The sequence below is a fragment of the Vigna unguiculata genome, chromosome 4, assembly GCF_037176805.1.
Source record: "Vigna unguiculata cultivar grain cowpea cultivar isolate G323 ecotype 2 chromosome 4, ASM3717680v1, whole genome shotgun sequence".
NCBI lineage: Eukaryota > Viridiplantae > Streptophyta > Magnoliopsida > Fabales > Fabaceae > Vigna > Vigna unguiculata.
In genome coordinates this window covers 45,739,004-45,752,823 of record NC_140795.1, presented here as the reverse complement: position 1 = coordinate 45,752,823, position 13,820 = coordinate 45,739,004, and the positions used below count along the sequence as shown (strand labels likewise).

Below are 13,820 nucleotides of genomic sequence, written 5' to 3'. Positions count from 1 at the left end.
TTTCAGATAATAATATTTAAAATGTTCTATCTATTCATACTTTTATTCCAAAGCATACATTTTTCACACCAACGTTATTTTTACTTATTTGTAAAAATACAATCATATATATAATAAATTTTGTTAAACAAAATATTTAACTAAAATTATTTTATAAACTATTACATTAGAGATTATTTTAAATAATAATTTAACTAGACATGTAATATGAAGTGAAGAAATAATCGTTAATAGGACATGTTAAGAAATAATCGTTATGAGAAATTAATTTTCTCCTACAAGACACACTTTGCGCACTTACAACAATTATGTGTGGTGATATGAACATAAAATAGTTCAGTATGTCGTTTGAGTTCAAGAAACGTCGTTTTGAAGCAGGTGATCGTGTATGTATCGCTTTGTCGTTTGAAGCGCTCATCACGCGCAAACATGGTGATTGTAACCAACATCACCACCATCATAAGCATCGCCTTCTCTTTGTACCGTTAATCGAATGTTCTTCTACCTTGAGCCATGTCCACCTCCGTTCAGATTCGCGACGCCGGCATCGCCGCGGACGCAGTCGACGGCTTCAACTCTCCGGCGAAGCAGAAGGCAGCCAGCCGAAGCGCCTACAGCAACCGCCCCCTTCTCTCCCTCCGCCGAGCCAAACAGTTCCTCGGCGCCGCCAAGTTCAAGCTCTTCTTAGCGCTGTTTGCTCTCTCCGTCGTCGTTTTGATCACCGCCAGACTCAGTTCGTGGATGGGTTGGAACCTTCACAACCCTTCTTCGGTTACTTCAAGGTATAAAAAAATGGATCTGTTTTTCTTCTCTGCAATTTTATTTTATTCTGATGGATCTGTTCTTTTTAGGGTTGATATAGAATGGTTGTGGAAATTAAATGATTTCACTAATTATATGTATAATGGATTATTTATTGTCATAATCTATTATAATCAGAGTTTTTGTTCAGAGGTGAAAATTAGTTTTAACATGATCAATTTGGTTTGGATTTAAAAAGAAGCCAGTTTTGTTATATGTATTTTTTGCTTTAAAATAGAGCTCCCGTTACTTAATCTTGCAATTGGATATCGTTTGGACAATTTCTCTAAGCAAAAGGTAACATTATGATGTTTTAGGTTCTTTATTTCACCATAATATTTGTCAGCAGAGGATTTTGAGATTCTTATCTAAGGATAGTCATGATGGTAGATTGATTCCCTAACACATTATAGATTTGTAATTGTTTGAGGGAAACAAATGAGTCTATTTAGACAAAGTTCTTTCTAAGCACTTCTGGAAAAGAAAGATTGAAATTAACTTCTTCATAAGCTAGATTAACTTATGTATAAAGTAATTTTAACTTATGAAAAACTTCATTTTATTTTTTATTCTTATTATTTTTCACTAACCTTGTGATTGTGTAGATAATTTTACAGCTGTGAAGAAATTTAAATTCATTCAAATTATTTAATTTTTCAAACGTTGTGTTTGGATATAATAATTAACATTTATTACTACCAAATACAAAAATTATCACTATATAACACTAGTGACGTGGATAAAAAAAATTATACAGAGATCGACAAAAAATAATCACTATAACTTCAACCATAAAAAATTGGCTAACATCCTCGAAAATCTTGACAAACGGCAACCAAGAAGTAAACTTGACTTACTTCTGCAAATAAATAATCCCAACAATGTCAACCGAGAATAACTTCTATTCAAGTTGGTTGAAAAATAACCTTGACTGAAACATAATCCTAATTAACATCACCCAAAAAAAAATCATGTTTAACATTAGCTAGAAAACAACCTTGATGTTAACAAAGAAATTTCTAACTAACATTTGTTGGGAAATAACAAAAAAATAACTTTGGCAATGACAACCAAAAATAAATATGATTCACTTTAACCTAAAAGAAACTCTGGTAGACATTTTTCAAAAAGTGATATCGAGCTAACAATGTCCTGACCTTGACATCCCAAATGAGATTGAGCCCACGAAAGAATATGAAGAAAATAATCATCGATTTAGGAGAAGAAAGAGTATACAAATTTTAAATTCTTAATTTTAAGGTGAAATTTGAAGTTCTCTGATTTTAATTAATTAAATTGATAAAATTAATATATTATAGATTCCTAAAATTTCAATTTTTCTTTTTTCAAAATTTTCTGTTCAAACAATATATTTTTTGAAAAAAGATTTTAAATTATTTATAAAAGTGAATTACCCTTTAGAAATTCTCCATCCAAAGACACTGTAAAGGTCCTTATAGACACATGTTCGAATATTTATTTTGTGATTCTAGCTCAAGCCTGAGTCATTTAGAGTAGTGCTGGATGTCACGTTGCATTGGGTTTGAAAGTCGGTAGTCTTTGACTGTTTTAAAACTAAAAGAAGTGTTTGAAAATTGATAAAGCCCACACTTGTATTTTCTTCTAGTGGTTTTTCCTTGTATGTAATGACATTGCGGGTCTTGCTCCCAGTAGGATTATAGTTGTGGAGTTTGATTTTTTTTATGTTTCATAATTTGAGCTGGATCTGCTGATACAACTGATTTAATTCACGATTCAGGGCTAGCTATACTGTGCTTATAAACACTTGGAGGCAAAAATCTCTTCTGAAAGAAACTGTTGCTCATTATGCATCCTGTCGAAATGCTGATGCAATGCATGTGGTGTGGACTGAAAGTGAACAACCATCTGAGAGGCTGAAAACATATCTTAATAAGATTGTGGTTTCGAAGTCTCAGAAAGCTCACAAACCAAACTTTAGATTTGACATCAGTGCAGATTATGAGTCAAACAGCAGGTTTAGGCCAATTAAGGACCTCAAGACTGACGCAATTTTCTCAGTTGATGATAATGTGATTGTTCCATGCTCTACTCTAGATTTTGCTTTCTCTGTCTGGCAAAGTGCACCTTCCACAATGGTGGGATTTGTTCCTCGAATGCACTGGCTGGATAAGGAGGTTAGTTATTGGTGAATTACAGCATTTCCTGTTTCGTTACTTGAATTTGAACCGCATGAATTTTACATTTTTACTCTCTTTCATTTCTCAATGGTGAAATATGACTTCGAGGTTTGCAATAATTCTTGCAAGTTGGATACTGAAACCTTTAGTATTTTATAGGTTTGGCTGTATGGTCCAATGGCAGAGTCCAACTAAACTAAAGCTTGACATTTAGTTTTGATTGGTCATGTGATGAAGATGAACACTTCGTTAATTGTTTACACAAGAATGGTTGGACTGCAACTTCTACTTACGGTGTTAAGGGTGGGGATGGAGGGAGAGAAAATGAAACTAAAATGGACTTGGCTCTTTTAAAGTTATACTATAGTATCATCCTCATTTTAATTGTATTATGTTTACAATCCTCTAATTTACTTGTAGGTACGCCCTTGCTCAATTTAGAGACAAACTCACTTCAAAGATGACTAATATTGTTCGGAATAATGGGAAAACACATGGCATGTTTTCTACTATATTTTTATTTAGAAAGGGAAAAATAAGAGCAATATGCAGATGTCCATTGTGTTCGTGGGATGTGCTTGATAGTAACAAAATGGAACGCTGATTTACCCTTATTGAATATAACTTGATTTGCTATTTTCATATTGTACCTGACCGATTTCACTTTGTATACTACAGCAAAATAATGTTGCATATTACAGGTATGGAGGATGGTGGTCTGTTTGGTGGATGGGCACTTATAGCATGGTTCTCTCAAAGGCTGCATTCTTTCACAGGAAATACTTGGATTTATATACTCAAGAGATGTCTCCATCAATTCAGGGCTATGTTTCCAGGGACAGGTAATATATATGATTAATGCACATATTGCATCCTTTTACATCCTCATATTTTTTTAAAAATTTTAAATTTTTTTCCTTCAACAGAACTTGTGAAGACATTGCAATGTCCTTTCTCGTTGCTAATGCTACAGGTGCTCCTCCAATATGGGTGAAAGGTAATTTTTTGTTCTCTCTTTTTAAGTATGGGATTCAATTTGTTGTTTGCAATCTACAGGTGTAACTAAAGTTTAAAAGAAAACTTTTGTTGAAGATACACTGCTTGTATTTTTCCAATTAAACTAATTCTCATGCATGCTATCGAGCCACAAATTTTTCTCATTATGTGAAAGTTGCAAGCATCGTCGCTTTGAAACAGACATGGACATTGTTTAAGCATCATTAAACATGTACACAGCAATAAACATGTTACAGCACAAAATATAAGGATGCAATATGTGCATCTCAATTGATATGAAGTTATTCCTATGGAAATTTCTTAGTGTTGAATACATTTTTTTTATTACTTTCTGTAGTGCTTTTTAAAGTTGCTGCGGTGTTGTAACTTGTAGTTAATATTAGTACTTCAGTGTTAGCGTCTAGCACAGACATCGCTCCAATGTCATATCATAACATTAAAATTTCTGAAAACTATATGAATAAAATTATTGCATTGCTCCTATGTTGTAATTTCATTTAGGGTCTGTTTTGGCTGCACTAAGTTATCAGCTGAAAAGCTAAATCTTTAACAAAATTTATTTTCTTGAATTGTTTATACCAAAATGTTATTGAATTAAATTTTTTTATAAAAGTATTTGTCACTTAATTCATAAATGTAAAATGACATAAAGTGGTTGTATAATTTTTTCATATTAATTCTTTTTTAAACGGACAATATATCTTAGTTTGTAATTATAGCTTTGGTTTTTCCCCATTAGTTTTAATCGCATAATTTTTTGTTTAAAAATCAAATTATTTTATTTCAAATTAAAGTAAATAGTGTAAACAGAGTAATAATTAAAATAAATAGTTTAATATTGAGAGAGTGAAAACTTATCACAAAAGAAATTGGGTATTCTGAAGGTAGTTTAGAGTGACAAGTTGGAGATAGATTGGTATTGTGAAGTTGGGGGATAGGATTTTTCTTGAAATAGGAGGAGGTTAAGGAGGATTTTTATTAAAATAAATGTAAAAAGGAAAAATTAACATGCTTGGATGCTACGTAAGGTAATGTATAAAAAATACTGGATAAGCTCATTTGTCAAGTATCCTTATCCTCTGTTAAACAAGCTTCTGAGTTGATTAAATGAGCTGTAAGTTATTTAAACTGGCTACCCAAACTCAGCCATATTGTTTTAGAAACACAAGTTATTTGCTACTTGGTTTTTGTCGGTAATTAAAAGCATTTGTCAAGGTTTATTTAATGCTTCTTATTCACTCCTGTTGTGTTCCAAAACTATAGTTATTTAATATAAACTTAGATAAAAATACTCTCCACTTTTCAACTACTATTTTGTCTCATTTCCATATAAGTGGACTATATTGATTAATTTTAATTATATATAGGAGTATTGTTGGAAAAAATGGCAAAAAATAAGTTAAAAAGACGGTATTATTAAGGAATAGAAGGATTGATATCCTATGGCACTCGATAGGAAGTCCCTAATTTTTTTCCTGTGGACTCTTAGAATTGGTTGATTCTATTCTCAATAGAACGCAAAACTCATTAAGTGCCAGTGATGAATTAATTTTCTATGTTTTTAAGTTGTCCCTTAATGATAAAAATCATATCCAAAGTTGTTAGCATAAGGGGTTCAACTCTTGGATTTCTTAACAAAGGTCTGAGATTTTATCAGTTGGACATGGAGTCGCAACGAGAGATATCACTCTACTCCTAAAATGGGTTGCCAACCTATGGGAGGAGAATTATATCTCCTGGTTATCAAAATAAGAAGCATAAAAAACATGCTCTTTCATGGATAAATTTGTAGCTCTATCTTGTAAAAAATTAGAGACGGCTAAATCTGATCCAGGTCTCAAGATAGCCATAATACCATGAATTATGTAGTCTTTGGCAGAATAATCCTCACTTTCTGTATTTCAAAGTATGTGCTGGAAGAAAAAATAGTAATGGACTAATTTTACCATTTTGGGTTGAGAAATATTCTTGTGGTCTTGGAAAGCTAGATAATGATCACTTGATCTCTGTTTTGGGTTGTCCCTTTATATTATCTATCTCTCAGCTTGAAGGTAATGAAATATCAAAACTTGTACTTGAATTTTGCAGGCAAAATCAATGAGATTGGTGCATCGGGTATTAGCAGTCTGAGAGGGCATAGCCCCAGGAGAAACAGATGTCTCAATGACTTGATATCGCTTTACAAAACTTCTCCACTTGTGTTAACTAATGTGAAAGCAGTTAGTGCTAGAAACGAATGGTTATGGTAGATTTCTTGATTCATTTATCAGTAACCAACTCGTCGATCCATTCCACTTCCAAAGAAAAAATATAAAGAACAAAACTAAAAAGATTAAATATCATTGGTCAAGGAGTATATTGTGTTTGTGTATCATAGTTTCACACTTCTACAGTAATGTCAACTACATTTTGATTCATTGATATTTGATGCAAAATATGATGCCATTTGAATCTTAGTTTTTTGCTTGTATTCTGCTAAAGGCCCTGTACCGATGCTCCACTGATTTTCCTGCAAAAGCATGATGCTCCACCTTTTCTTTCCCCATCTATCTTGTTAAACCTTGATAAAACCAAACCCTTTTCTTTCAATGTCTATTCCAAGTACACAATGTCCTTAAAACTTGAGAAAGATTCTCTGGGGTGTAATTGATGGTCATGTGACCGAATCACTTTCATCTATAACTTTAAACATGACTTGATAGTAGTAGTACTTTTTATAAGATAAATTAAATAGTTCCAATGGTTAAGATATCATAAAAATGTCTTTGCTAAAGATCTGAGCCCTCTTAAAACCATGTTGAGCATCAAACTTATAATGTCTCACGGTTCATCCGTCTACCTATGATTAAATCATGATCAAATTGATTGTAATTGAATATCTTTTAATACTATATAATACATGAAAGACAATATCACACATGACTGGGTAAAACATTTTAACAAGGGTTTCACATTTACATCAAGTTATAACCTCAGGTTGAGCTCCTTCACTTTATCGTATTCTGCATTTTTTTTTACTGTGCAAAACTAGGGTTCAGTTTTCTACTTTATATCAATACTGATTGCAATCATGCATTGTTCTCCATTAATGGGACACTTCAACAATTTCACGTAATTTAACTGACAGTTTCAGTATTTTGCAGCCTCATCCCTTCATTGTGGTGTTCACCTCATCCAACCTGTTATATCTGGTTTCATATAACTCACTACCTACCCATATGGTTACACGTATAAATGGACTAACCAAACTGATCAAAAGAGCATTTATTTTGGCTTCTTCCGTCAGGGTACCAAACAATTGGTTATTCAAATTACTCATTCCTCTGCATAAATAAAATAGCACTGAATATCAATACTTTTTTAATATTTGGGTAGGTTTTCAAAATCAGACAAGTATTTGGATTTTTCTTTCCTTAAAGAACTCTGAAACAGACTGATACAGAAGAAATGGGAGATTTTCTTAAAAAAGTTACTTACTTCATTGAAATTTAAGAAAAGAAAAGGAAAATGAAGAAGTTATATTTTACTAACCTTCTCGTTTCATTCATTAATAGTTATAAATGTATATTGTTATTGTATTTCACGCTGGAATGATAACAAAAAGAGGAAAAAAAATTCATTTATTCAATGCATGGAAGATATTACTTATTAAACAAATCAATTACTTGTAGTGGAGATTTCTTGTAATCTTAAACAAAAAACAAAATGATAGTGGAATTCGAATTAAAAATATTTCCTGCAAAAAAGTCAAATCATTTGTGCTACCTTATTGTTTCTTGAAATTCTGTTCTTTGCTACTTTGTAACCAAATTTCCTTTCGCAGACGTGTGAACACAGCTTTTAACAATTATTCTCTTTGACTTAATTCATCAACTATGAATAATATATCTATACTTGCTGTCAAAAGAAAAAAAAGAAGATGGACTGAAAAAACCAAATGTCAATAGTTAATTTGAAGTTAAAAGAATTATTAGTAATAGTTTAAATCAACATTTTTAGCTGGAATTTATTTCTCTCAACATTACTACATAAGTCCCAACACCATGCTAGCAATTAATGGGTCAAAGATTTTTTATGGTTGGATTTAAAATACTCAGAAATTATTTTAGAATCCTTTTTTAACTTTTCTTTAAATGAAAGTCACTTTGTACTATATTTCTTTTAATTTTTTATGAATTATTATCTCTAACTCATATGAAAAATGCAAAAGAAAAAACAATTAGGGGCTGAAATTTAGAAAATTAGGTTTGGAAAACTTGACTTTTGCCGCCATAGATTGCGGGAGTTGCTTTCTTGGCTTACCAGTTGCATCCAACTCTAAATAACACACATTCCATTTAGGAAAAAGAATTAGGTAACTTTAATTCTAAATATTTATTTGGATTATGACTGATCTTCAATCTTTATAAAGGATTAAATATGTTTTTGGTCCCTCAAGTTTCAGTAAATTTTGAAATTAATTTTTTTTCAAAACTTTATACCAATTTAGTTATTTATCTTTATAAATGTGTGAATTTAGTATTCTTAACAAATTTTGTTAAGTTTATTTGACATTTTAAACGTATTTTATGATAATATTTGAGTTAACATTGAAGCTAAAATGTATCAAATGGTGTAAATAATTCAAATATGCGCTCGAAATGTCGAATAAACTTAACAAAATTTGGTTAAAAGAACTAAATTCACGCATTTTTAAAGATGAAGAACTAAATTTGTCAAAAATTTTAAAAATAGACTAATTCTAAATTTCATTGCATGGAGGGACAAAAACATATTTAACTCTTTTATAAATTACAACAACACAAACATAAATTATCTATCAATAAAACTTCTATATGAATTACAAGAGTCTAACTCAATTTTATATATATATATATATATATATATATATATATATATATATATATATATATATATATATATATATATATATATATATCATTTATACTAATTAGACAAATCTTTATTAGAGGACATGTTTGGAAAATAAATTCTTTAAATTTATATATGAAAAGAAAAAGAAATACATAAAGTAATATTAATTTATGGATAAGTTAATTTATATCAAGTTTGTTTCAAAGTCTCTCTATTTTAGTTTTTAATTTGTATACAACTTAATTGTACCTAATGAAAAATTTCTTTTTAGTTAGTTATGACTTAGTCCCACATGATATCCATTGTTGTGTCCTCCATGGACAAGGATACCCTACAAGTTCAACCACCATCCTTTTCCTGTGTGACTGTGTCTTCATGGATCTAATTTTGTATGAAAGAGAAATATTTTAAGGAAATGAACCAATTCACACGATTTTGAGATTTTGAGATTTTGAGAGTAGAATAAGTTGTTTATATTCAGAAAATCAAAGTTCAGAATGAAATAAATGAAAATCTTGGACAACATTTTCCAAAAAGGAAAATTAGGATGCAGACACATTTTGATCGGCTTTTTGAGAAAATTAATTATTGAAAAGACATAACATTAATGAACACTAAGTCCAACTTACTTACATAAAAGGATTGATATAAATTTATTTTAAAATTTTAAAAAAATTGTGAATATTTTTTATAAAATATTTAATTTTTTCATTTTTATCGAATGTAAAATGACTCGTAATTAAATCACTAAAGAATACAAATTACAAGAGAAAAAGAAAACATTGTATAATCTCGAAATATTTTTTTTTTTAAATTTTCATTTCATTAAGACACTAACTACAAAATTAGGTATTTAAAACAATTATTCAATCATCGAGTTATCAAGAAGATTTATTCATCTTAACTTAGATTTCGAGTTTAAAATACGTTTTGGAGGAAGAAATACAGACATTACGAAGATTATTTTATTAAATGAATTTGTTTAAATTAACAAAAAATTTGAGCATAGAAAAACACAGAGAGCTTCTTCTTTTATATGCGAATAAAAAGAAAAACAAAACTTTGTTGTAAAAGTTGGAAAGTGTGTCATAAATGAGAAAAAATAGTTATGGGCAAAACCTGTTTCACTATGATTTTTAATTTTAGAACGATAATAAATAACCATAATTGTCATGCCACTTTCCACAATAAAAGCACTCACACAGTACATGCACAAAGAAATTAATTCATCTCCAAAGATGGATAATTTTCTTTTATGTTAATATAAAATTTTGTCTAAAAATTGCAGAAAAAAGAAAAGATTTTAATGGATGTAAATGTTGTGATAGTTGACTAAAAACAATCTCTTTTTCTGTGAATAGAAATTCCTCTTTCCCATTTTGGGCTAAAAAGCATAGGTTAATAATTATATTTTTCTAAATTAAAAGAGTTGCTATTACTTGATTTACCTATTTGAATATATTTGCTTAACATTGCATGATAAATCCATATCACGATGAAAATTAATAATAAAGACAAAGGGTTCAAACCCATGCACTCAATCTTTAATTCAAGTAATCAAGTGTTATTATATTTAGAATCTTTCTAATTTATCATGTCTTTAGAGTAAATAATTAATTAATTATCATTTTTATTAATAAGCAAGCTAAAAACATATTAAAAATCAGATGGAACAGTAAACTAACAACATTGTTAAACATTTTCTTTGAAACAAATCAATCCCTAGTTAATTCTTTTGGAGGAAAAATTTTACATAAAACAACAATGAAAAGAATGAAACATTTTTCCTATATGTATATCCCAAATAGCCAAAATTGAGAGATATTATTAATGAGTATTTGTCACTATCACCATACGAAAAAATTGCAATTAGTAGATTACAAAGTCAAAATCTACCAAAATTAAAGAACAAAGAGTTTTTGGTGGTGTTCTACTATTACCACCCCCAAAAGTGTGGGTCATGGATAATCATAACCTAAACAAAGGTTGGTTTGAAGAAAGAAAAGAAGTTGGAAGTTTGAAGAATCATAAAAGGAAGTAAAAAGGAAAATCACCTACTCTCCACTTCTCATGCCAACCTCTCAAACCCTACTTTTCACATCTTCTCTTCATCTTTAATAATTCTTCATATTTTATGTAAACCCTTTTTGTACTTAACATGCTACGACAAAAGTAGTAGGTTTCCCATTAATCTTTCTTTAAGAAAATGTCTTTTTAATACTACAAACTAATTGTTGATAGTTCTTATGAGCAAGGATTTATTGGAAAAAGATAATAATAAATTCATTGGAAAATATAATAATAAGACATCAGTGTTAGGAATTCAAGTATGAGTTTAAATCTTACATGCGTTACAAAAAAAATACATTTTAGTGACCACCCATTTTGGTAGCTAAATGATCAAAAATCAATCGCAAATCGTTTAGCGACCGAAATAGAGACTAAACAAAACTAGTAACGAAAACCCTAGTCGCAAACCACTTAGCAACCGAATCGAAATTTGGTCGTTAAATAGTCACCGAAATTATAGTCGCTAATTGATCGCTAAAAAGATTGGTCGCATTTAACTTTTGGAGACCAATTTAGTCATCGAAAATTTCTTAGCTAATTCGGTGGCTAGTATTAAAAATTTAGTGACTCTTTTTTTTGTCACTAACGACAAAAAAAGAATCTATGATTTTAAACTAGTTTGATCGCTAATTCAGTCACAAATGTGATAAAATAACGACCATTTTTTCGATCACTAATAATGAATGATGTTTTTTCTAATTAAATTTCTTTTTGGTCACTAAATCGGTGACAAAAACTAGAATGTATAGCTACAAATATGGGTTAGAAATGAGAAAGTAAAGTATTATATAAGGATAAAGACTCATAAATCCATCGTCTTAAGATTTTTAGTTGAGAGTAGTGTTAATGTCTTATGTGGTTGGACTCAAGTGTCATTAATGTTGTATCTCCCCAGTAAAACCCCCTCTATAGATCTAACAATCAGTTCAGACAAAAAATTAATACAATTTTTCAATCTAAAATTTTAAGATAATAAATTTATAAATTTTCATTAAACTTATATTTAAATTTTTCAACAATTTTCTTATTGAATATAAGTCTCTTCACATTCACATGGATACTTCTCTCTCAAATAATTAATTAAATACTAAACCTATCTAGTTAATTAACAATGAAAATTAAGTCGATATAACATGCAAAATACTATTCTTTTAACTCTTAGTTGTTTTTGGATTGGCTTGCATTAAAATAAGAGGCAATGAATATAAAACAATGAGTATATGACAGCACGTATAATATTATGAAATTAAGGCACCGATTTTTTTGTTTGTCATAATGTAAACATGGAAAGAAAAATGATACCAACTAGAAAAGTGCCTTTTACACATACACTCAGAGAAAGACAATTGAGTAACATCAAGATAAATACAAGAAAACTACAAAACAAGAAACAGAGTACTAACAAATAAATAAATTAATTCCTGGCCAGTGCTGCAATTGTAGCTCTGCACATAAACACAAGCAAACTAAAAAACAAGAAACAGAGTACTAATGAATAAATAAATATACAATACAAAGAGTACTATACAGAAAAAGATAAGAATTCACAGTTCTAAAGAAGGTCAAAGTCAGAATAGAGTATGCGTAAGAAGTTTGAGTACTAAGAAAAAAAAAAGCTTATAGGAAACGTATAATGTAGGGTTAGACTTTGATTGTCACAATTAGTAGTATATTTTACATGTTATGAAGAATTAAAATTAAAATTATGTATTTATTCTTTTTCTGTATTATAAGTTTATGCCTTTACTTTTTTTTTTTAAGTGAAAATAATTTCATTACTTTTTGTTGTTTTCTTAAATCCCAATTGCCTTATATAGTTATTAGTACTCAAAATTCAACTCTTTTAGACATTTTTTAGGAAAAATAGAAATGACAAGGGGTGTCTTTGCTTCTAAATAGTATTTAGTACATGCAAATTATTTTACATTTGTGAGTATTCATATATGTACTAGTGAATAAAATTGTACTATAAATAAAACAAAATTATTTTAAAAAAATTACGAGTTTAAAGAAAATTGACAAATTTAAAAATACTTAATTTTATAAATTTAAAGTAAAACATAAATTTAGAAATTTTAATTAAAAAAAGTATTCAATTGTTAAGATTTTTTTTCACCAATAAATTTATTTATACAATTTAGTTACAAAAAATATCTAAATAAAATATAGTAATAATAGATAATGGGTAATGACATATTAATTATTCGTATTCACTTGTTAACCAACAAATAATTAACTTCTTTAAATAATTCTTTAATATTTTATTGGAAATTTTAATAATAGATGTTAAAGTATGAAATTTATCCCATCCCAAACCGAGAACCTCATTTATTAATGTTTTCAATTTGGTAATTTTTATCGATAAAATTATGATATTATGCTTTGTGAAATATGCTTAATAAAAAAAAAATTGTATCAAGTAGAGGTTTAATCAGATACTAATTTATGTTTGGGAGAGCTAAGTTTTACTCAGTAAAAATTAACGATAAAATTATCTTATAAATTAATTGATAGCGGATAAGTTAATACGTGAGTTGACATATTCCGAACTTGTGAATTCTAAATTAATAAACTAATTTATTGAATTAAAAGTTTCTTTTATAGTACAAAAACAAACAATTACACGCTGTAATCTCTAAAATTTATAAATTGAAAGCTTTTAAACTATTTTATTAAATACTCTTTTTTTTATTTATAAAAGTAGTAGTTAAGTTAACTTAGCCATCATAAAATATTTGATTATATTAAGTAATCACATCAGAGTTAATAGGATTGTTTTTAAAACACAAAAATAGTATGATAATGTAGTTGTCAAACGGGTATCCAAACCAAAGAAAAACAACCTCAAGAAAAGTCCAACAAGAAACAGTCATATCTCAACGTTACACACACAAATCA

At 29.0% G+C, this 13,820-nt stretch overlaps 1 protein-coding gene across 2 annotated transcripts; it reads left to right on the top strand.

Moving 5' to 3' along the window:
* Positions 1–311: 311 nt before the first annotated feature.
* LOC114182356 (glycosylinositol phosphorylceramide mannosyl transferase 1-like) lies at positions 312–6,433 on the top strand. 2 transcript variants are annotated; one of them, XM_085672779.1, is made up of 5 exons: positions 312–782; positions 2,561–2,968; positions 3,662–3,802; positions 3,887–3,957; positions 6,066–6,433. In XM_085672779.1, the coding sequence occupies exons 1-5, from the start codon at positions 514–516 to the stop codon at positions 6,224–6,226; spliced, it is 1,050 nt and encodes a 349-aa protein (XP_085528905.1). In that variant the 5' UTR covers positions 312–513; the 3' UTR covers positions 6,227–6,433. The 2 variants fall into 2 exon arrangements, with proteins under 2 accessions (XP_085528905.1, XP_027925022.2); XM_028069221.2 differs by having other exon boundaries at positions 317–782; positions 2,561–2,957; positions 3,639–3,802.
* The last annotated feature ends 7,387 nt before the right edge of the window (positions 6,434–13,820 follow it).

Coding starts and splice junctions, on each gene's coding strand:
- LOC114182356 (XM_028069221.2), top strand. CDS start 514: ATGTCCACCTCCGTTCAGATTCGCGACGCCGGCATCGCCGCGGACGCA. Junction 783..2,560: donor CCTTCTTCGGTTACTTCAAG/GTATAAAAAAAT, acceptor TTCACGATTCAG/GGCTAGCTATACTGTGCTTA. Junction 2,958..3,638: donor TGCACTGGCTGGATAAGGAG/GTTAGTTATTGG, acceptor TGTATACTACAG/CAAAATAATGTTGCATATTA.